The sequence below is a fragment of the Cuculus canorus genome, chromosome 5 (assembly GCF_017976375.1).
Source record: "Cuculus canorus isolate bCucCan1 chromosome 5, bCucCan1.pri, whole genome shotgun sequence".
NCBI classification, from domain to species: Eukaryota; Metazoa; Chordata; class Aves; order Cuculiformes; family Cuculidae; genus Cuculus; species Cuculus canorus.
The window spans coordinates 25,136,351-25,159,881 of NC_071405.1; the positions used below are offsets into that span (position 1 = coordinate 25,136,351).

At 33.8% G+C, this 23,531-nt stretch overlaps 1 protein-coding gene across 8 annotated transcripts in view; it reads left to right on the forward strand.

Moving 5' to 3' along the window:
• Positions 1–23,531, forward strand: part of PPP4R4 (protein phosphatase 4 regulatory subunit 4) — a 69,340-nt gene that overhangs the window by 32,910 nt on the left and 12,899 nt on the right. For 6 of the 8 annotated variants that reach the window (XM_054067755.1, XM_054067754.1, XM_009559227.2 and 3 more), the window contains 13 exons: positions 140–287; positions 948–1,021; positions 3,159–3,265; positions 5,758–5,865; positions 9,507–9,628; positions 11,959–12,081; positions 14,648–14,817; positions 15,844–15,963; positions 17,806–17,883; positions 19,374–19,457; positions 20,629–20,811; positions 21,557–21,662; positions 22,461–22,608. In XM_054067755.1, the coding sequence (XP_053923730.1) occupies positions 140–287; positions 948–1,021; positions 3,159–3,265; positions 5,758–5,865; positions 9,507–9,628; positions 11,959–12,081; positions 14,648–14,817; positions 15,844–15,963; positions 17,806–17,883; positions 19,374–19,457; positions 20,629–20,811; positions 21,557–21,662; positions 22,461–22,608 (1,571 nt within the window). The remainder of the gene's footprint in view (positions 1–139; positions 288–947; positions 1,022–3,158; positions 3,266–5,757; positions 5,866–9,506; positions 9,629–11,958; positions 12,082–14,647; positions 14,818–15,843; positions 15,964–17,805; positions 17,884–19,373; positions 19,458–20,628; positions 20,812–21,556; positions 21,663–22,460; positions 22,609–23,531) is intronic. The other 2 variants (XM_054067757.1, XM_054067758.1) reach the window with 2 other exon arrangements.

The window sequence follows — 23,531 nt, forward strand, 5'->3', positions numbered from 1 at the left end:
GAGAAAATATTTTTACAGCAGTTTTGTAGTTTACCCGGGTTGTTGCATATTCATTCTTAAAAGTGAATGTAAAAATTTGAATGTTCTTTTAGTACATTCCTGCTTATGCTCTAAATTGATATAATTTGTAATTATACAGGAAGTGCTGCATGTTGCAGGAGTAGAAATGCAGTTAACAGCTGCTGTTTCATTTTTGACTGTTCTGCAAGAGGAGTCGGTGTCCATTCATACGTACTCCCACTCCTTCCTACACATCATTCTACAGAACTTGGAACACAGAGACACAGGTCAGGGCTATACAGCTGTACTGACTGATTACTTGTATGTGTTTTGTTTCTTTAATGACTGTACAGTAGTATGTAAAGCAGTGAGTGCAGTCACGTGATTTTTTTAATCTAGATTTGCATAAATGAAAAGATTTTTGCATGCTGAAAACTTACATATTGATATTTAAATGTAATTCTGGTTGGAGCAAACAAAACTTCTTGGTCCTAAGGACTTAATCCTAAAGTTGCTACTGAGTCCAAGCTTCTACCAAAGTACCTGAGTTTTGAGGCCAAGACAATGGAGGGAGGATGGCTGACATTTCACCTATGATGATTAGTTTTTCTTAACTTCTTTGACACTATTTTTATCATATAGAGAAAAAAAAAGAAAAAGAAAGTTTCAGTGGCCATAAGAAAAGAGTATACTTCTAAATGAGGGAAATTATCTTTTCGATATGAACAGGATCGTTATTATTTTTGTACAGGAGTTGGAAAAGTAAAAGAAATAAAGACAGTATTTGCTTTTTGCATGTCCTACTTAGTTCAAAGATTTGAATATTAATTTAGTAGCTTTTAGATACATAGCTGCTTGCAGAGGTGCATGTAAAAAGTGAGATCTAATTGTGGGAAAACTAATGTGTATATGTACAACATAACATATGACCCATTTCTTTCTAACAGGAGTCAGCAATGCATGGCTAGAAACTCTTCTTGCAGTAATAGAAGCTTTACCAAAAGAGACTGTCAGACATGAGGTAATAATGTTCTTCCACTTACGCTAACAACATATTAATAATATTTTGTAATATTGTATTTCTTTGCAAGTCTCTTTCACTTCAGTAAGACTTGTGACAGTTTTATGCCTGTGAAAACAGTGTTGCTAGTGGAACTTAACTGTAAGAGAGGAATGATGTAGAACATGAGGCAGGAATGTCGCTGTAAGAAATTTTAATGTTCTTCAGCAAACAAAGACTGTTTACTGCAACACTTTAATTGCACTTAGTCTTCTTAGTAACATGTTTTCATGTATCCTGTTTTGGTAGTATCTCATTCTGTTTCTTCATGAAGAAAATATATTTTGTTTGCTCTTAGACTAAAATTCTGATTTCTGCTAAATGGGAGTGAATACTGGAGGTCCATTTCGTTGTGTATTTCAGTTTTTCTTGATATACCAAAAACCTAATGTGTTGAAAACACTCTTAATTTTTCATCATGTAGTTCAAGAAAGTGGAAGGAAATCTGTCACTAAGTCATAACTTCATTCCTCTTCACTCAGCTGATTTATTCAGTTTTGTTTTAAGAATTCGTACTTCATTGATTAGTTTAAAAGCTTTGAAACAGGTGTATTTTACCATGTTTATAATTTAAAACAATATGGAGATTTAAATATATGATTGTTTAGTGTAAAAATACTTATTAGAATTAGTGGGTAATTGAAATCCAGTACTGTTTGAAAAATAACCTTCTGAAGAGTGAAAGGTTAGTTTGGGGAAAAAAGAAATTATTCTAGTCTCCTCCCAAATCTGTTTGTAATGTAATTTTAAAGATGCCATTTGAACAAGTTGGAACTTCTGCCCTGATTTGTCTCTAGGAACACTTTTGTAAGTTTCCACAAGAAGTTGCTTTGAGAATAACACAAAAGCAGTGTTGGGTTTGCAGCTATACAGAAACCTGAATCTGAAAAGGGGCTTTTCGTGTTTCTAGAAGGATCTTTGTTTCAGAAAACTTGTAATATTCTAGTTGTTATTTTTTTCATAAGTAAAAATCATAGGACAATCATAGATTCCAAGGACATAAGGAAAGATGTGTCTCAGAGCAAAGGTCAGCCTAACCCAGTATCCTGTCCTAGGCAGTGGCCACTTCATGGGAGAGACTAGTCTAGGTCAGTGATTGAAGTGAGTATTACTAGACATGGTGTGTTTGCTGTCATCAAAACTAAATAAATAATGCATAGCTTTATAGGTAAGTAATGATATGTCTCTTGCTTCGAACTATAACACTGCATCATACCTTATCTACTAATTCTAGTCTGGATGACCTATTTGTCCTTACAGTGGTAAGATTTTTGCACTTAAAAATTTCAGGAGGAGAAAAGTGCTTTCAGAACATAGTTTAGACTTTCCAGCCCTGCATATTATTATTCTTTTGTGGAGCTCTACAGAAAACACCGAGTGAGGAATTGTGGCACACTATGGGAGATAACTTTCTGTAATGTTCCTCTTGGCTTGGCAAATGGATTTCTGGATTATTTCTGGGTGAAAAATAATAAATCTAAAGATGATGTTCTTCAGGCCTTTCTTCATTTCTGGCACCATGGAAGTGATCGAACAAATGACAGCAGAGCTCCAATAAAGGTGCAGGTTTTCTGCGTCTGTATGGAAATGAAACGTCTTCCCTGCAGATCCCCTAAGTATGCATAATTGAGAGGAATTGTTGCCTCAAAAGATTGCGTCAAAAGTTTTCCTGGGGAAAATTATGAGAAAGAACCTTAGAGAGGCTTCCTTTTCCTTTCTCTGCATTTTTTTCTCTTGTGCAGGAACATATTTAACAACTTTTGTGAAAATTACCAGCTAATAACTATAAATGTTCATATACAACTTAGTCTCCAAATAAAGACACAAGTAGACTGTGACTGTCATGTGAATCATAAACTGCTGTTTGGACCAAGGTATGGATTTAATGTGCTACATTTTGCACTGAATTGTAGATACAGGTTTCCAATAGACTAATAAGGTACATAGCCATCAGTATTGTTAGTACTGATTAATTCCTTGAAAGGGGTGGATGACATTTGACATATGTTTTTCTTGAGATTTTTTTTTTCTAATAAGGGGGAATGCATTATTACTGCTCATATTTATTCTGTTCACATTTCTTTTTTCTTTCATATAGATCTTGAATCCACTTGTTTCCAAAGCACAGCTTTCTCAGACACTTCAGTCCCGCTTAGTTAGTTGTAAAATCATGGGAAAATTAGCTAACAAATTTGAAGCTCATATGTAAGTAAACTATATATATATGATTTCATTCCACAGTACATACCAGTATTTCTCTATTAGTGGTAAAAAATCCCACTGTTGCAAAAATTTCTATTTACAGATCTCTTTATCTGGGTATTAATAATAAAAGTGATAATTATGTAACTACCATATTCAGACTTCCTGGTGTTCATCAGTTTATAACTTCAGTTTGTATGCTCTTCCACAGGTTTGAATGGCTATCATTTTCATGCCATTCCTTTGTGTTGTTTTTCTTAATAGAAAATAAGCTGAATTGTGGATTTCTCTGCAATTTATATAGGCAAAACATAACTTCATCATCCTAGAGTTTGTTGTCATAAAGAGAAGAATCCTGTTCCTAACTTTTTATTTGTCTCGCCAGATTTAACATGTAGATTTATTTTTTTCTGACCTTAATTATGTGCAGTTGTATGAGGAGCCACTGTTGCTGCCTGGTACCATCTAGTGTCTGTGGGTTTGGACAGTGGTGCAGAACAAGGAAGCAACAATGGAAATAAATCTGTGTAACTTATCTGCCCAAAGCACTTGGTATGGTGCATTCTTTGGACAGTTCGTACAGTCTTCTGATAGTAGGACCATTTCACCAAATGTGTTTGCTATCCAGGCAATTGTCCACGTGTGATTTTGTATTACAAAAGAAATGCACTGAGGGCTACTAAGTGCATGGAAACCGCGTCTAGCTGAGGAAGCCGTCACTAATAATGATTTTGATCTGCCCTGAAATGCAAGAATTCAGCATAACAGAACAGATGAACAACAGGACCATGTAACAAGACATTTAGGAATATATCTCTTTAAATTATGAATTTTTTCTTCAATGAAAGAGAACTAGAAGCAACCAAAAGGAAGCTATCTACACCTTAATTTGCTATGTAGACTACACTTGTTGGACAAAGTTAATGAGCATGGTAAAATAGTAATTTTTGAGTATGTTACCAAAGCCTTCAAATCTTTATCTTCAGCATTCATAAAATTCTGGCAGAATCACAATTGCTTTTATTTATTTGATGTTACATTCTCATGAAAATAAAATTAATTTCAAGATCACTTGGAATCTTATGAGAAATTACAGTAATGCAGGCAGTAATAGAAATATAAATAAATAAATAAATAAAGTTTATTTCTATAAAATAAATATAAATATAAATAAATAAAGTAAAATTCAAATAATCATACCTTTTTTTTGTTGTGTTTCTTTAAGATGATTCCTTGCTTTTCAAAAGTAGGAATCTTCATTTCAGTGAACAAATAGTAGCACCGTTTCTGTACTGAAGCTACACATTAAGAAGATAGCTGAGAAATTTCAGGGACATACTGATCTTCTGGTAAAAGGCTCTAAGTGCAGTTCAGAGGACTAAAAAGAGACACGGATCCATAGGTTTAGAATGTGGCAGGCTGAGTAAGATTCATGACACCTTCTCATTCCCTTTCCAGGAGGCGTCTTGCTATAGGCCCTAGAGATGTGTCTAGCCTGATGAGTAGTCAGTATATAAGCATGTCTTCACATTCTTCTCCAGAATGACACCATTTTTCCTCATGAAATTTTTACTATAATTAAAATTCCTTCTTTCATATTTCACATGCCTCTCAGGTTATTTTATAGAATATTGAAATGTCTTTTCTGCCATGTGTTCCAACAGCTAGTTAAAAACAAATCTTTTTTTGGAATTAGTTCATACTTCAGGGTATTCTCAGATGCCAAACTCCCAAGATTTTGTGCAGTTTTTGAAATTTGAGGCCAAATTATTCTGTAAGAATTAAATTAATTTTCACTGGGATGAGTGGAGGCTGTGCAAGCTGGCTTGAAAATTTGCTTGCCTGTGGCTTCAGATTATTTCTCTTGAGTTTTGCAACAACATGAGGATTTTGATAGAGATATTTTATGAATACTCGTTGCAGCATCTTGGCATGTGAGAGGAAACACAATGGCGGATTCTGCCAAGTTGTAATAGGTGGTTTTGCTTAAATAGAATTAAAAATAGTTATTTTGTATCTAGCATTGGTTTAACATGAATACTTGAGTCTTCTTGCATAAAGGCGTTACAGTCCTGTAGCTTTTAATCTTAAGTTCTTTGTGTTCTTTCTTTCTAAATATATCTTTGATACTACATGCACACCAAAGATGAAGTATTAGAGACAATTAATGGGGATTTGGACTTCCATTTATATAATTCTTTGTATTCTTACAGTGGCTGTTCAAAAATTGTGCTGAAGATGGTTATTAAATGAGGACAGCATCTCTAAGCCTACCAACTGTTTTCATACTTAAAAAAATAGATTAAATATGAGCAAATTATAATGACTGTAAATAACCCTTTTTCTGTTTCTTTATACCACGTATTTGTGTCTGATGTACAGCATTCTTTTCTAATTGCAAGTTTTCAGGAAAATAATTTGCCATGTGTTATAGGTTAGTTTAAGAAAAAATATATTGTATTTTTGTATATTAACAAAAATATTTGTGGTTTTAGTATTAAAAGAGAGATTCTTCCATTGGTAAAATCACTGTGCCAGGATGTGGAGTATGAAGTGAGAACTTGCATGTGTCGGCAACTGGAACATATAGCTCAAGGAATAGGGTGAGTACAATTTGCATCACTGCTTCTAAATGTAAAATCTTTCTCTAAAATATTTAATGGTAATCTAAAAACTCCTTTTAAGATTTCTAACTTAATTCATGTGTACTCAGTAATGAATTTGGGGTGTATGGAAGTTCTTAGGAATTGCCTGTTGGTAGTTGGCTCTTTTCCATTTTCAGATTTTTGTTTCTCTCTGATGGTAAAATTGCTGAACCATATAAACAACATTTTTTGTAAATAATGAGTTAACATATAGCTTCTTGAAATAATTTCAATTATTCATTCATGCCATTAGGCATATTTAAAAATGGAAGAGGATGCGTTTTGTAAGCAAATATCAGGTCAGTATCAAATTTTACTCTTAAACTTGAAAACCATCAGTATTGCGTGTATAGGAATAGGAAAAGTCTGGAACTTTTATTTTAATAACCAGAACATGTTAACTACCCATACAGGATTGGTCTCTGAATGAAGAAGTATAGCAGAATTCCAAGTCTGTCCATCTTCCACTGTGTCAGGAAGGGACCAAAAAAAAAAAAAAATCCAATAACTTCTCCAGCAGACTTGAGGAGATTATCAAAGAGGGATCCCTGCCCTATATTACATAATGGGCATAGATTAGATTTTAAGAGTCCCACTGGCCTTCAAAATGCCGAATTTATGACCAAATTCAAGGATGAAGCTGAAAGGAAAATATAATTTGAAATATATGGCAAATAATGCACTTCAGTTTGTAATACTAGTGTTTGCAGAACAGATTACAGAAAAGAAAGGCAGTATTTGTCAGTGTTGTTGGTATTTGTAAAATTGAAAATCTAACGTTTTACTAAACTGAACTGAATAATTTAAGGTTGCATTTATTTTTACTGCATGCATGTATCTTGTGTATCTTTATGAATCTTAAAATTGAATTCTGTATAATGGAGATTAAAGTTGAGTGGAAAAGAGGATTCTGTTTGTCTTCAGACTGTGACCAGTTTTTTTTCTTTTACATATGTACTGAGTTTTGAAGGGAGGGACAGTTCATACTGTCGTATTAGTTTGAAGGTTTCTGATGCCACCAAAATGGAAATCCACAGAAACATGTTTCCAAACCATTTTTTTTCCTTTTTTTGCTTCCTGGGTCTTGATTTTATTAGGAGGAGTCCTATCATTCACTCCCCTGGACTCTTCCTAGTCTGTATGTTCTTGTCTGTGTCAGTCACCTTCCTTCTTCCTTTCTCATTTGTTATTGCTCTGTTCAATGAGATGTTTTTTGGTGTCTTATTTGAAATATGGTCTGCATTTCCATGGATTCCTCTAATGTTCTCAGTTAACCTTTGCTATACTCAAGAGCTGAGAAGCAATCGTATGAATTTGGCTTTGAAAATTATTTGTGACACATAATACAGCAAAACATTTTTTTAAAAAAAATGTAAGTATGTTATACTGAGTAAAATAACTCTCATCTAGATAAACATGTAGTTAAATAATATTCCTTTCAGATATAACTGGAAATATTTTTTATATTTTAAAAATGTATGGGTGCACAGATTGCCTTGCTCAGTTGCTCAGTCTGTTGAGATCCAAAAAATGGTTTTAGTGGTAGTTTTTAGGAGCACTCACAGTTTGTGTGAATCTGCTTTCAGCAGTTTGTTTGTTAAGTAAACTGAATGTATTATAGCTGAAAGTCTTAAAGCAAGACAGGTGTTACACAGTGGCAAATAACAGTGTTACTGACAATTTACCCAACCTTCCAATACTAGCTCAATAGGGCTAAATACGTAGTTATCATTTAGTAGTCTGTTCTGTATGTTTTTCTTTCTTTCCTCCCCAATGTTTATTTTTAGCCTTTATGTATCCTGTATACATTGCTTGCTCTCTCAGGTTTTTGTGTAGTCCCTTCCCAATAATTTACATGCTTTAATCTTTATTCTCATAACAAACAGCAAGCTGTCAGTATTTTTCGTATGTAAACTCTTGCAGTGTTTCTTGTTGAGGATGAATAGGTAGTAGGAACATAATGATAAATAAACAGAAATAAGCACATATTTAGGTAAATGTTGAAGACAAAGTGTGACAACAGTCCCAATGCTTATTTTTACTTTTTAGTGATGTTACCACTAAATGATATCATGTCTTTTTCTAATAATTTTATATGAATGATTATCATCTGTTTGGAATAATACTGTTAAGCTACATCTTGGTTTGCTGGTAATAACAATAGACTCAAGAGGCAAATCACTTTGCTGATTATAAACATTTGAAAGTGTTGTTATTATTATATTGCCTTACAAAAGGGACAGGTGTTTGGAAGGTTAGTCTGATTGAAAGGTGTATTTTGGGGCATTTTTATTTCAGTAAAAATCTGGCATCCTGGAGGTTGTGATTAGTTCTGTATTAATAAATTGTGATTGAAAGGACAGAGTCTAGACTCTTCATACACAGTTGCTTGAAGTGACACACAAAGTTTCAATTTTGTCAATTGTCAGTCTTGGTTAATGCTCATGTGGTATAATTCTATCAGGTTTTTGCTACAGTTATACGTTTTGAGCAGTATAAATGTTGAGGTCTTTGGTTACTATAAATTGCTCAGATCGTATTCTTGAGATTTGGTGCTTACAATAGCTTTCAGTAGTTGATGAACCGACCAAGGGTTCATACATGAGGAAAGAACAAAATGGGCTTCTTAAGTCAATTGGAAACTAATTTATACACTAGAAATCTTGACTACTATAAATAAAAATATAAGCATGACAGGAAAAAGAGTGAAAATAGTGGGTATGTTTTCCTTGTTCTTGTTGATAGTAGGGCTGCAGAAAAGACCTTTCAAATCTCTTAAAGCAATGGAGAATCAGCTACATACTGAGATATGGGAAATCGTGATGGTTGGTAGCTTCTACAGAAGGTGGGCTTTTGCTGCAAGAAGGAAATCTCTGCCAGTTACCTTACTGTGCAAATATTTCTGTGTTGAGTATTTCACTTCTCCTTAGTCACCTCTTTGATTAAGCTCAGATTTCTATATCAGTCCCTAATGCAGCAGTGTGCTGCCAATGTATAGATTCAGGTTGTCAGGACCATCATACATACAGATAGTACTGGGAGTTACCAAGACAAGAAGAGACAAGCGGAACTCTTTCTTTACTACTTTAAACAAGCCTGAAAGGTAGTGTTTGGGCTAGTTGGGAAACTGTTTTCTCTGAGCAGTAGTTGCTCACCTTCTGTAAAGAATGCTCATCTTTGAAGTAGGCGCTTCAGTCCAACATGACTCACGTTTAATAATTTTTGACTTTGAAACATTGCGTTGAGTCGTTTCTGCATATTTGATCAGAATAGTTTCCTTAGTGACATAGTGCAGTAACTGGACTCCTTTGTATTTTTCCAGACTGCAATATCTCTGGTTTATTTTGAGCTAATTTGAGTACTTTTTTAGTATTGAAGTTTCACATTTTAAACTTGCATGTTTCTTTGGCCATGAAAGAAAAATTCCCAAGATTGACTGGAGCTTTTTATTTAATTTTCATTTCCTTACAACTGTGTGATTTTTCCTTCTTGACTACCCGAAAAATATCTAAATGAGTATTTCAAGGAAGAATTCTGTTTTGCTGTGGCAGTTTTGTTTCATTATGTGTTTCCTCTTGACTCCTTGCCTCACTTTGCAGGACAGAACTAACAAAAACTGTGGTGCTTCCTGAGTTAGTAGAACTGGCAAGAGATGAGGACAGTAGCGTACGCCTTGCAGCTTTTGAGACATTAGTGAATCTGCTAGATATGTTTGATGCAGGTAAGAATTTAATTTAGGCTTACTAACCCACTTCTTAATGCTTTAATGCATCTTATAAATGCTTTTTGTTCTGTCTGCATTCTTCAGCCATTTATGATTTTATTTTGTTTATTGTTTAATCCTTTATGTATTTCATGTCTTGCAGCGCTTTATACATAGCTTTTTTTTAAGGAAGATGAACTAGTTGTCCACAAAATCAGTTGTCATATTCCGGGTTTCTAATGTAATGACTAAATGGAATGAGTGAAATTGTTATATAAATGATAGGAATATTGGATTGTTAGTATTTACTTAATGCTATCAATACAGTGAATACACATTGTTAGCTCAGCAGATGCCATTACTTGTCCTTTTTTTTTTCTTTGATGTTAACTAGTTTTTGCCTCTTAAATGAAGTAAAGCCTATCCTAGGTGCAGAATGCAGTCTGCCTTCTGAGCTGAAGAACCCAGACTGGGACACTGATATGATATTTGTATGTGTATCAGTAAACCTTGCAGGTTTTAACATCCAGTATTATATGTCAAATACATTTGTAAATCTTGGAACAGAAAGTATTTGTGCAGTGTGCACAACCGATCAGTTTTGGAGGTACTGAACATCAGTAATTACTGTTTAAATCCCTTTAAACTTGTGGCTGTATGGCACTGAAAGCTTTCTGCTTTGCAATAAGAAAGTGTGTTTTCTGTTCTTTTGGCGTAGTGGTGATGAGTTACCTACACACATGGCTTTTGGGTTCTCATCACAGGTTCACTTCAACATTGACTGGAGCAAACCGTACGGAGAGGTCGCTGCTCCAGTATAGGGGACATTCTGGGTAACTGCTGTGCCTTGTACTCCAATTCCTCTGTCTTAATCTTTTTTTGGGATGTAGAAGACAGGAACAGCCAGCTTTTCTGGCTCTTTATGAATTATATGCTATGTGCTGTTTCTTTTTTTTTTTTTTACAACAGGAATTTGACAAAGCAACAAAGTACATGATTGTTCATTGCTTTAGTGTATATAAAAAATATTTTATGTTGATCCCTGCTCATTATTTGCCACTTTGCTCTCTATACTGTCTTTTTCCAGACTTCTCAGTTGTTTGTCTTCATGAGCAACTCTGTGTTTTGTACCACTTTTCCCACTCTCACTCCCATCTTACTGACTCTACTATTCCTTCCCGAGCAGCAAATATTTACTCTACAGGAACTTGGTGATGAATTACCAAAATAAATGACTGCATATAAGCCATACGAAGGAGTACATAAAAAAATAAGGTAGCTTTGGGGAGAACACCATAAACTGACTTTTTAGCAGTTATTGCTTATATCAGTAAGTGTAATAGTAGATTAATGTTCAAGTTATTGAGCCTCTGCATTGATAGTATCAAATTTGTGCTTATCTTTGCACCTCTCAGTCTTCACTCCACATTCTCTTCCCAAGTAACTACTGCTTTTAGCTATTGAAAACAGCTTAGAGAAAGCAATCAAGGATTATTTAGAAGTTTGTAAGCCATGTGTTTCTAGAAATTTGGTTTGTGTAGTTTTTGATTTCATGTCTGAACTATAAAATGAACATTTTGAGGGTAGATCACCCAAAATTGTATGCTAGGGTTGATTTCCCACGATATCAAAATATTTTTTCAAGTCAACCTAAATATATTGTTCAGCCATAGTTACTGACAAAATTTTGGTGTTTACCTACCATTAAAAAATCCTAATCCCTTTGAAACTCCAATGTTTTAAAATAAAATGGTTTTATTTTAAACAGGTCAAAACACATGAATTTTTTTGAACTTTACTGACTCCTTTACTTTGCAAGGGGTCAGGGTATTCAAGTTTTCTAGCAGAGCATGTTTGATTTTATCTAATTTTTTTCATTTCTTTTCTCTGCCCTGAATTCTTCTGTTTCTCTCTGAATGTATTGTTTACGAAAAGTTATCCAACTTCTTCTTCTCAGTGGGTTGAAAAAATAACTTCAGCACATCCAGGTTTTTCTTTTTACTGTTATGGTCACATTTGATCTTGATCTCCCTGTATTCTTTCTCTCCCTGTATTCTTGGTGAATGGAGAAATTAGACTGTTCATTTATTCTCTGCCTCATCCTTTACTAGGGGATACCTTTTTCCCTATAAACAAATGAACAAAACAGGTAAGATATTAAAATTTAGGACATGTATTATGATAGTATGTTTGTCATGCTCTATACCTCTTTTTTTCTGCCTCAAGCAGGTGCCTTCCAAAAATTTTCCTGAGCACATTAAATGAGACTTAATAGGGAAGTCCAGTCTCTGTACTCTTTTTCAGATGTTGACAAATGGCTAACTTTAAAAACTTCTTTTGTTTTGCAGATGATAGGAGTCAAACTGTACTCCCTTTAGTGAAATCATTCTGTGAAAAATCCTTCAAGGCAGATGAATCTATCCTAGTTTCTTTATCTTTCCATTTAGGAAAACTGTGTAATGGATTATATGGTATGATTTAATATTTTTCTTTGAAAAAATAATCTTAAGAATGAGGGGAGATTGGAGAGTTTGAAGCCTTTAGAAAATATGCAGATTTTAATATATCAAATGAAATGGTAACTAGGAAAGGAGATGTGGAAGTTAAGAGTCTGAACTCCTATGTTGCATAATTACTGGGTTTTGTGAATTTCCTCTTCAGGTGTCCATCTGTTTATTTATTTATTTTTTTATGGTTAGACAGGGACAGAGTTTTTTTGTTTAGGCATAGTTAGAGATGCAAGCATGATGGTTTGTGTTTACTGGTTTGCCTGGTTTATTTTGATTCCTTCTTGGATACTCTTGAGCTGTGAGTTGGGTGGCTGAATTTTTGAATGTAGAGACCTTTGAAGACACAGTTAACTGTGTGTGTTCACTTGTGTGCTTGATATTCTTTTTGAGGCACAGTAGAGAGTATGGCCCACAACGACCTTCATGGGAGAATGGAGACTCAGTGGCATGTGATTTCTCAGCTGCAGTTAAAGCCAAATCTATATCCATGATTTTTGTGGTTTTCACTTAGGCACAGCAGACCTGTCTTTAATCTGCCACCATATACCCACTGCACAGAGCTTACCTAGGGGATGCAGCACAGAATCGTGGTTTTATATAGTAGAGAATTTCCTTCTAGGCTATTCAGTCCTTTGATCTTTCTTACAGACCTTTAAAATTATCCTTTGTGTTTGTTGTAGAGACTATCAAAGTGGCTGTTGCTTCAGTACAAATGACTTGAAAGAGATATTCTACAGTGTCAAACGGTTATTTACAGAAATGTAGAGCTAGGACAATCTATCCTTGTTTCACTGTGTCCTCCCAGACTCTTCTTTTCTCGAGGTTGAATGACTTTAATTGCTGATCTCTCTTCCCCTCTGAACTCTGTCTGGCAAGTTCATCTTTTTTTGAAGTATTATGCTTTAGGAGAACTAAACAAAGTGAAAGTGTTACTTCGTGTGTCTTGCAAGCTATATTGCTGTTTACATTCTTCAGTATGAAGAAGTGGCTTTTTTTTTCCTTTCTTTTTTTGCAACAGTCTACAATAGTTTGACATTTTTTGTTCAAATGCAGCATATGAAGCCCTTTTTTTAATGTAAATCTGACAGTTAGTTAGTCTTTCTGTTCCTTTGCCTTTGGAGGTGATATGGATGTGGGTAAGCGTTGTACTTTACCTCTGTCCCAACAGAATAATAGTCTAAAGTTTTAAGAACATATGTCAGGTTTCTGAAGATCATTTTAAACTGTCTTCTGAAGAATTATCAGTACCCTCCTAGGTTGATGTTTTAACAATATTTAAGAGGTGAAGTCTTTAATCCAACAACAAACAAAACCAATGAAAATACTGAATAGTACCAGAAATAGCAAAAAACATTTTATACATCTACCTATCTTGTCAGTGAGCCATGAATAACTTTCTTTTAAGTGTTTTTCCAGACAGTTTTGCAGCACCTTTATAGTTTTTCATGTCTTTTTCCTGATCCCGTATTTTGCTTGTGAAAAACATGACTCTTACTGCCATCTTTTGTATTCAGAGGCCCTGATATCCAGTACTAAAAGGAAATGGAATCAGTTTGACAAGTTTTGCTTTTGCAATGTGGGCTGCTACTAGTTTTCCTGTTTCTTTTCAGTATTTACTAGTAGATTTGTTATAGGTTTTGTTTCATTTTTTTTAAAAAACGTAAAAATAATCTGACTGATCTTTGTAATTATATGACTTGTCCTTCTCCTCTCCAACTGTTAAATATCATTACCACTTCTGGCCTTTTCCATTCTGATATCTTACTTATTTAAGATTTCAGCAGCTAGTACTTTAAATAATTTGAATAGTGGAATGAAGCACATCTGACCCTACACTTTTTGAAACATGTTTTTCTCTGACCTGTTCCTTCTCTGCTTAAAGCTTGAATCTTTGTCACTGTTATTAATTGTACTGAGTCTGATGGTAATAGTGGAATTTGAGAAAGAAAATGAAAGGATTAAGCCTTTTGAACTTCTTGGTACGAATCACTGATAGCTTTTTTCTGTGTCTTGAGCAGAAAACTGAGCCTTTTCTTGATTGTTCTCTTATTAGTAATGTACTTACAAAATTGTTAGCTGCATTCCAATTTGTTCTGAGTTTTATAATTTTATTCTTATACCCCTTTATTATCTGTAGTATCATGGTCTAATTTTTCAACTTTCTGCAGGCATGCATTCTCCTTGTGGCTGTTTCATAAAGATCTAAAAATTTAATCAAGAATAAACCAATGCTAGCAGAACGAGCAAATACATTAATTCCTGCAGTTAAAGTCCTGAACATTTCAAGAATTATGTAAACAGAAATAGCAATTCACTCTGTTATAGTTAGCTGTCATTTTTCGCTAAACAAGTTTTCTGTATAATGGATACTGATGATACTCTGTGTACTGATGGTACTCTGCTGGACTCAAGGTGGAGGGGAGGAGGGTTGAAAATCAATATATTTGATGAATTTGCATATTAGATTTGTTTTGAGACACTATTAATAACGTTTGTAGTGAGGAAAGTAAACTTTTTTTTTTTTGAGGCATTTTTACTCCTGAACAGCACTTGCGTTTTCTGGAATTTTATAAGAAGCTTTCCACGCTAGGCTTACAGCAGGAGAATGGACACAATGATAATCAACTACAACTTCAAACTCTGGAACAGGAAAAGAAGTATATTTCAGTGAGGAAGAACTGTGCTTATAATTTTCCAGTAAGTATCATTAATTTAAGGTTAAATAATTAGTGCCATTTGTTCACTAAGTATAACTACATGAGTGATAAAGCAGTTATTCCCAAATAGCACACTGTTAGCTAGATTCTATCTTTCTTCTGGAGAATTCAAGTTAATAGCTTCTAACAGAGGTTATCCAAAAGAATTACAAGGAAATATTCCTCTTTGCAAAGCCTCTGAAAATTATTGACAAGTTTTGACTGAGAGAATGCTGTTCTAAGAAGTTACTGGTCTCATTCTTGCCTACACATTTTTCCCAAACCCTTAGCACAAAGGCTTTAAGGAAATGGCTGTGAAACAGAGCCCTCAGTTCCAAACCACTCAAAGCTAGGTTTTTGCATTGGTCATGTGTCGTGGCATTCCAGGGAGCTGAAGATTGAATCTGAATGGTTAAATTCATGTTTTAGTCATGTTTCTGCCTGAATACAGAAAGTCTTTTCAAGTTTCAGTGAGGTCTTTAAACTTACCATTCATGTTTTTGTAAATCTACTTCATATTTTGACATTCTGCATTTATATTTAAAGAAAATATGTACCAAGAGCCAGTAGACAGTTATTTTTATTCTACCTTTTAAAGACAGGCATCCTGTATGTAAGTAGGTATCTGTTGGCTTATTTGAGCAAAACCAAGGTATGTACACACACAATTATGTTGAAATTCGTATGCTTGCTTTGGAGACAGTTGCAGCTTCTACTAGTGTATAGAAACATTAACGATATTTATAAAACTAAGGGTTTATATCTTGTGGTTTTAATCTGTGTCTTCAGGAAAAAAGCCTGTAGTATGTCTGGAAGATATGCAAATCCAGTTTAGTTCTCAACTCCAGAACTTGTCTGGTGCCAGTGTTTTGACAGGGCCATCAAAAATGCCACACTTCCTCTTTAAAATCACAGCTTGTTATCTCCCAAGTGTCTTGCTGCTTGTAACTCAGTTTTTTCCTCTGATAATCTCTGATAGTGTGGCCCTTCAGCTATACAGTTAATAAAAGACTTTATCTTTCCGCAGGCCATGATTGTTTTTGTGGATCCAAAGAACTTCCATTTAGAACTGTATTCTATATTCTTCTGCCTTTGTCATGACCCTGAAGTTCCTGTCAGATATACCATGGCCATAAGCTTCTATGAAGTAAGTGTGCAATGATTCTTTGTTAGTACTTACATGATTTTATCTTACTTTCTTCTTTAATCTTACATTTTTGACTGTTCAACCAAAACAAAATGACTTGGGAAAACTTGTTGAAATTATTTAGTTTGTCAAAGCTTTTAAGACCCTTCTAACCTGTATATAGAAACCATGTACACACCTCAGTCTATTTAAGATGTGTAAGATTTGGCTACAGGAGCCTACTAGTAGGTGAGCTTTTAAGGAGAGAAAACTAGAAGCAGCTTATAATGGTCTAGTACCAGAAACATAAGAAACTGTAGTAATTACAATATTTGAAGTTTTCAGTGTGGTTAGAAAATAACAAGACAAACAGGAGAAAGTAAATTGCCACTTCTGGTCCTGAAAACTTTCTTTAGAATTGTACAATTTGCTGCTGTGCTGGTGTTCTGTGGAGGATATTTATAAGGAGCGAATCTAACTTAAATGCTCAACTTAATATGAAATTTCATGGATATTTATGCAGATGTCAAAGCGTGCATGTTATTATTCCATTCAGTTTACGTAAATTCCACTATATTATTTTCATAGAAGATAAAAAATGTACAACTTCATAGGTATTATTAGGTGTACGAGGTGACTTACAGAAATGAAAATACAATCTCTTCTGATTGTAGTAACTTATATAGGTTAGAGAATCCTTGTGTTTCAGTCCTTGAGTTAGTGTTTTATCCCATTTTGCTGCTGGGAAAATGGTAAGTTAAGCAGTTTGCTGAAAGCATTGAAATCACTAGTAGAGACATAAATGAAACTAATGTGGCTTTATTTCCACCATTGCGAGAAAGACAGATGAATTTCCAGTTCTTGTTGCCTATTGGTGTCTTGTCTTAACAAATGGTAATCCAAGGTAATTGTTGAAATTGTAAAATTAACACTTACTTATACATAAGATTTTGTGTTATATGTATAACACTTCTAAGGTACTGCCTAAATATAAGGAATGTATTTTAGCTCATTTAAAAAAACCCTGTAGAGTTACACCTTGATCTGAATCTACATTTAGTGCTGGTTGATTTAAGTCTACCAGCATAACTAGGCAACCATGTAACAGTCAAAAGTGAGTAATTTATGGCATTCACTGCTAGGTGGATTTTTTTTTAAAATAAACTCCCTGTAGCTGTTTTCTTAAAGCTTCATCTCAATTGGAAGTAAGCTTTTATTTCTATTTGGCTTGTATAAATGAAGAAAACCCTTCAAAAAGCATTATCTAAATATTCTGTATGACAAAAATTCATTCATCAAGTTTTTTCTCATATTTGCTATAAAACTTTTGTAACAGCATGGTGATGGACTGCTGGTGGCTCTTAAAAATTTATATGTGACTTATGAATCATAGTTAAAAAATCCAAAGAAGTAAGGAGTGAAAACTTCAGATGGAAAGATTGGAGAAACTTAAAATTCAACACAGGCTAGGCCAATTTTTATATTTTATCTTGTGTAAATTATATAGCAGACTGACTGTTAAGTCTCCTAAGAAGCATGAAGTACAAAATTTAAATATTCCAGAAGGAATTTTTATAGCCTTGCAGTGCAGTCTTAAAAATTTTTGGTAGACATGAAATAGAGTTAATTCTAAAAGCATGTTTCATGGCTAAGTAATAAGCCTGTTTCTTGACTCATAGTCTCAATATTATCATATTTTTAATGTGGTCAGTGGGAAAGTACACAACTTTAGAAGGCTGATATTAAACAATTGTTCTGCATTCCTTCTTCATGCTCTCTGTAAAGTAAGCACTTGCGGCATAGGTGGTGTAGTGCCATGAAACTAAAGAATGTTTCACATTGCTATCTTACTGTCATTTTCAGGTTGCTAAGCTTTTAAATCCTGGTGTGTATGCAATACATAAAGAATTGGTTACACTGTTACAGGATGAGTCACTGGAGGTAATACCCTTTTACTGGAATTTTCTTTTGCTTGTTCCATTGAGGCAAATTATTTTGATGGTTAATAACTCCACAATAAGACAATGAAGTAACTGTTTGAAATGATCAACAGCTTTTACTTCTGTTTCACAGATGCTCCATAATGATTCCAACCTTCTGTGAATAAAAAAGGTGCTTGGATTTAGTAAACCCACACTGAATTTATTAGCTTTTAAAACTATTCTTTCTAAATTGTTTTAGTTGTTATATTGTTTATTACCTTACAAATTCTGTGGAAAGGTTTGGTTTTGATATTGCATTAAAATAATCATAGTGTTCAAGGTTTTTGCTTTGTTTTATTTTCATTTCTCCAGTTGAAGAGGAGATGAAGAAGTTATGTATCATTCAAAGATCAAGATTTATAGATTTTTAGTCCATGATCTGGTACAGAATTTATGAGTGTTTATGAGACAATTTAGTTTAGTGAACCTTGCTTTCAACCTGCTTAAAACATGAATTGCTTAGCTATATTACAGACGATATAGTGAAACTTTTGGATGGAAAAAAAATACATATATTTCTGTTTGAAACAAAGTCACCTCTGGTACCACTTATTGCAATACTTAATCTTTTTCTCTTTTTTTTCTGTGTGGGATCTTTGGAAATGACCTGGAAAAATGACCTCTGTTTTCAGGTGATCCTTTTTGTTTTGATACTCTTTGTTAGACATTTTTAAGGAAGTGAAAAGTGTTTAGCCTGAGAAATCTTTTAATATGGGTCAGGATTTCATAAGTTGAACACCTGATATTTGAAACTCAGAAGCAGCTGGTGATTTTGAAAAATTCCTTGGTTTGATCTCTTGTAGAATTATCTAAATAATAAAAAATATTTGGTGCTTTATCTTACATATTATATCACCTCAGTCAGAATTAATGCCAAAAAATATTTCATCATGTACTTTTCCAGTCTGATGTTGTGTATTACAATATTTGAAAGTACGATTATTGTATTAATATAGGCTATATAGTCTATTTTCATTTATCAGCTGAAGTTTTTCTTAAAGCAGGAAAAATTGCTTTTAAGAGTTAGCTGACAAATAAAAAAATAAAACCTGTTTCTTTGTGTTTGCTGAGGTTCTTACTTAACTGTCTATGAAATAAAGATCTTAAGAATGGATGTTCATTTTTAAATATTGTATGCTCTGAATAGTTAAGAAAGGTGTGGTATTCACATAATTCACAGCTGTTATTTGCTTCCTTAAACTGAAAACTATATTTGTGTTACATACTACAATAAAACATCAATTTTAAGTCCCAGTCCTCATCAGTGTAAATACATTGCATCCCAGTCCTTTTTTTAATTCTTTTTTTTTTCCAAAAAAAAAAAAAAAAACCAAACAAACTGTGGATAGGAGATAAGAGATGTCAGCAGGGGAATGTTGATGAGAAATAAAAATTGAGTCAAGTTAATACAATTTACAGACTTTATTCATTCAGCCTTTCTTTAAATAGGTGTTAGATGCCCTGGTAGGTCACCTTCCTGAAATCCTTGAACTAATGACTAATGGAGGAGAAAACAATGGATCAGAAAGCAAGGTTGGTATTCTCATGAGTTTTAAATTTACTTTCTGAATTAAGGTAGTAGCAAAGTTGTTCTGACATATATTGTATACAAAGGCTTTCACGATTAGTTTCTGCTTTGGAGAGCTGTGAAGTTTCTGTGTTTTTTTGATTCTTTATTGAATTTATAAACTTTAAAATAAAAAGGAACCAGGTTTTGAAAGAGTAGACTTAAAATAGAAATGAACAGTTTATCCCTATTATTTTTCTAATTAACCACAGATCTCTTGAAATACATTAAATTTTGAATTACGGTCATTAAGTTAAAACAAAACTTTGTTTCATGCAAAAGGAGTGATAGCTAGTACTTAATTTTTATATATATTTAATATTGATGTAGAAGCTGCCCCTGGCTGCCCTTTTCAGACACAGTTTCTGCTAGAAGCAAACCTATTTCATAAAATAAAGGCACTGAGTTAGGATTTAGGAGATCTATATTCAGCTCCTAACTTTGCTTATTTAGTTGTATGTGGCTCTGGATGATGATTTATTTAGTGACTTCTCACCTGTAAAATGGAACATAAAAGATTGTCTCCTCCTTCAAGATGCTGTTTTGAGTGTTTTTCCTAAGCGTATAGAAAATTTGAGAGGTTCTAACAATTAAGAACTGAAAATATTTATTTTCCTATATGGAAAAATTGAAAGTATTATTTCAAATGTGCATTTGTCAGATATTAACAGCTATAAATGTGTATAACATATAACAAGTGCAATGGTAAGTGTGGCACTGTTTCATTTTGCTTAGTGCTAAAGAGAGGAATTATTTAGCTCAAGAAAGAGAAGACTGAGGAGTGTTGTCTTAACAGTCTTCATATCTGTACAAGGTTATTACAAAGAACAGTGAATAGTTTTTCATTGTCAGGAGGAGCTGTTGGAAATAGAAGTCTGTTTTGGTACTGGAATAGCTTTTTGATGAGTTAAGTGGAGTTTACTGCTTAGGGGAATTGTTTAATCTCAATCATTAAATTTTTTAAAGAACAAGTTAGATTAATAGCTACTGAAAATGGTCACAGTGTAGCTGATCGTGTCTGAGGAGTGGAATTAATTGACCGCTTAAAATCTCTTCCCTTCTTACGTTGTTGTAATGTGCATTTTAAGCAAAGCAGAAGATGTAAAATTATCTTAATATTTATATTTTTTTTTCCAGTTATTGTCTATTCCTGACTTGATTCCTGCATTAACAACAGCAGAACAGAGAGCAGCAGCTTCTCTAAAATGGAGAACTCATGAGAAGTTACTGCAGAAATATGCATGTCTCCCTCATATCTTATCAAGTGATCAGATTTATTACCGTTTTCTTCACAGAATGTTGACAATCATTCTGACAAATGTGAGCCTCCTTGTCTCTTTTCCATTGTTTTTTATTTGTTTATGCTATTTAGAACAATGACCACCAGATATTTGCTATGTGTAGTACTTTATTATATTAAATTTAAAGTAGTATTTCTCCTTGCATATGGTACATTAGGCTGTGGTTTTTTATATGAGACTGAGAAGTTGTTCTGAGAACTCCCCTCCATTTGAGGAAAAAATTTTGAATTCACAGTTTGTGTTTCCCCCCACCCAAGACTTCTCTTCTTTCTTTGTGTTCATTATAATTTTGTTTCTAGGTAAATGAAAATTTTTTCCTCTGAGATATGCCTTCTTTTTCCTGATTTCATACATTACTTTGCATTATGTTCTTTATGAAAGAACGCTTTGTTCTGAAAATGATGATTTAGAGCTACTAGTCTGAAACTTTATTAAATTAATTGCAGGGTAAAACTATTTTTTGTAGGAGAAGATAGTATAAGTTTTATTTTCTAACACTTAGGATACAGAAGATGCCTCTCACTCATGGACTGCTTAAGGCATTTATGTAACAATTGGCTGAAAATGTCAGGCAGAAGGGATAGAGGACTAGGTGTCTCGTGAATTGTGCAAACATCGTTATTCTCCCTTACATTATGTCAGTTATTTAAAAATTGATGAAGTTAGGCTAATTTTTAATTATTTTTTCTATTTCTATTTTTTTATACATTTTTATTCATATTCCTTCAGGCATGTTTAATTGTGTTCCCTTTATTTCTTTCAAGAATGTCCTGCCAGTCCAAAAAGCAGCTGCTCGAACTCTTTGTGTTTATTTACGTTATAATCGCAAACAAGAACAGAGGCACGAGGTTATTCAGAAATTGATTGAACGTAAGATCAGTTTTCCTTGATTACTTAAGAGATGCAAGTTAATTTTGACCAAGGATCTATTTATGGTTATGTTTGTTCAGTGTAACTTCCTGCCGTCATTGGTGGGATTACACTTAGAAGACGCTTGCTCATATTATTACCAGGCAAAACATATTGTGCATATGTAATGAATGTATATGAAGCTTATACAAAGAAATTGGGAAAGAGGCAATATGGGAAATTGATAATATGTCAAGACCCTTCCAACTCTACCTCTTGAATCCAAGATTGCTTATCTGTAGCTGCTGCAATATACAAGGTAGAGTTCCTCTATAGAAGTAAAATTCTCTAGAGGCTTTGGCATAAGAAGTGCTGAATAAATCTTCTCAGAAATTAGTTTATGAATGAGTGAGTCACCTAAGTTGACTTTCTGGTCTACGCTATATGTTTTAAAGATAGGTTAGAAGTTTGAATAGTTTCCATTAGTAATCCTTAATGTTTACACAATAATTTTAGTACACCTGTGACATGATTTAAAAGGCTTACAGGGTTTTGTTCAACACGGTGACTACTTTGCTTGCTATTTTTGCTTTTTCAAATGGTTAGAAGTTATTTCTGGAAAAAATGCTCACTAACAGAAATGGTTGTTAAATTCAGAAGGTTAGGTGTTCACTGAAAGAAACAATTGAGGTAGGCTGAAAGAGTGTGCTTTGTGGCAAGTGTGATTATCATGTTTGAGTCAAATGTTAACCTTTGAAATGTTTTCTTGAAGACATTGCAAACTGAGCAGGTAATAATCTGCACATTGTTATTTTTCAGAACTGGGCCAAGGAAAAAGTTATTGGAACAGACTTCGTTTTTTAGATACTTGTGAATTCATCATGGAACTGTTTTCAAAATCATTCTTCTGCAAATACTTCTTTCTACCTCTGCTTGAACTTACACATGATCCAGTGGCAAATGTGAGGTACTGTGCGAAGAGTATGTAGTGGTGTACAGGAAAAAAAAGGCTTTAAATAGTATATTAGGAAATAATGTTGCGGGTTTTACGTCTAGTGTAAATAACGGGACTTGAGTTAAAGGGTACTCACCATCAAGGTGACTGGTATTAAAGCTGTAGGGGACTATGTAAATGATGTTGGAAAACTACAGAAGCAGGTCAGTCCTAGTGTTTGGGAAGCTGATTGAAAATGTCAGATTTTGGAAGTGAAAGGAACATTATGGCAGAGGAGACAGCAATAGCTGAGAAGAAAGTAATATGCTGTTCCATGGGTGCAGAGAAAGAAATGTTATCTTCATAGTCTGCATTAATGTCCATCCATTTCAACATCACTGTATCTGAAGTAAAACACACAAGCAATTCTTTCAGTTATCTGAGCTTAACAAGTTAGCATAGGTTTTACCTTACCTAAAAGTTTTCTGCTTCATTGTTAAAGTAAATTGAAAAAGAATAGAAAAATATAAGGGAATTTGGTATGTTATTCATTCTTATGCAGTGGTTTTTCTGTTATTTTTGTAGTCGTTTTTTTTCTTCACTAAACAGATAGAGACCAAACAGTTATTACCAATACGAAAATATTTCCCTTTTTTTTTTGTCACGTATTTTGTGTGATTTTACACTTCTAATCTTATTTCTGATGTGTGTACTTCACATCGTCATTAACATGTCTGAGAATCTTATGCTGCATAAAGATTTATGTAAGCATAATTTGCACATAGATGCATGCATTCAGTCAGATTCACTAAGCACGGTTTATTATCAAGTGAAACTGTTTAAATAGACCCTCTGTTTAGTATGCCTCCAACATCTCAATTCAGCAGGATCCCAAACCTAAAAGCTGAGGCATTTTGTAAATGTAAGTTAGCATTCATGTCTCGTGTCCTTAAGAG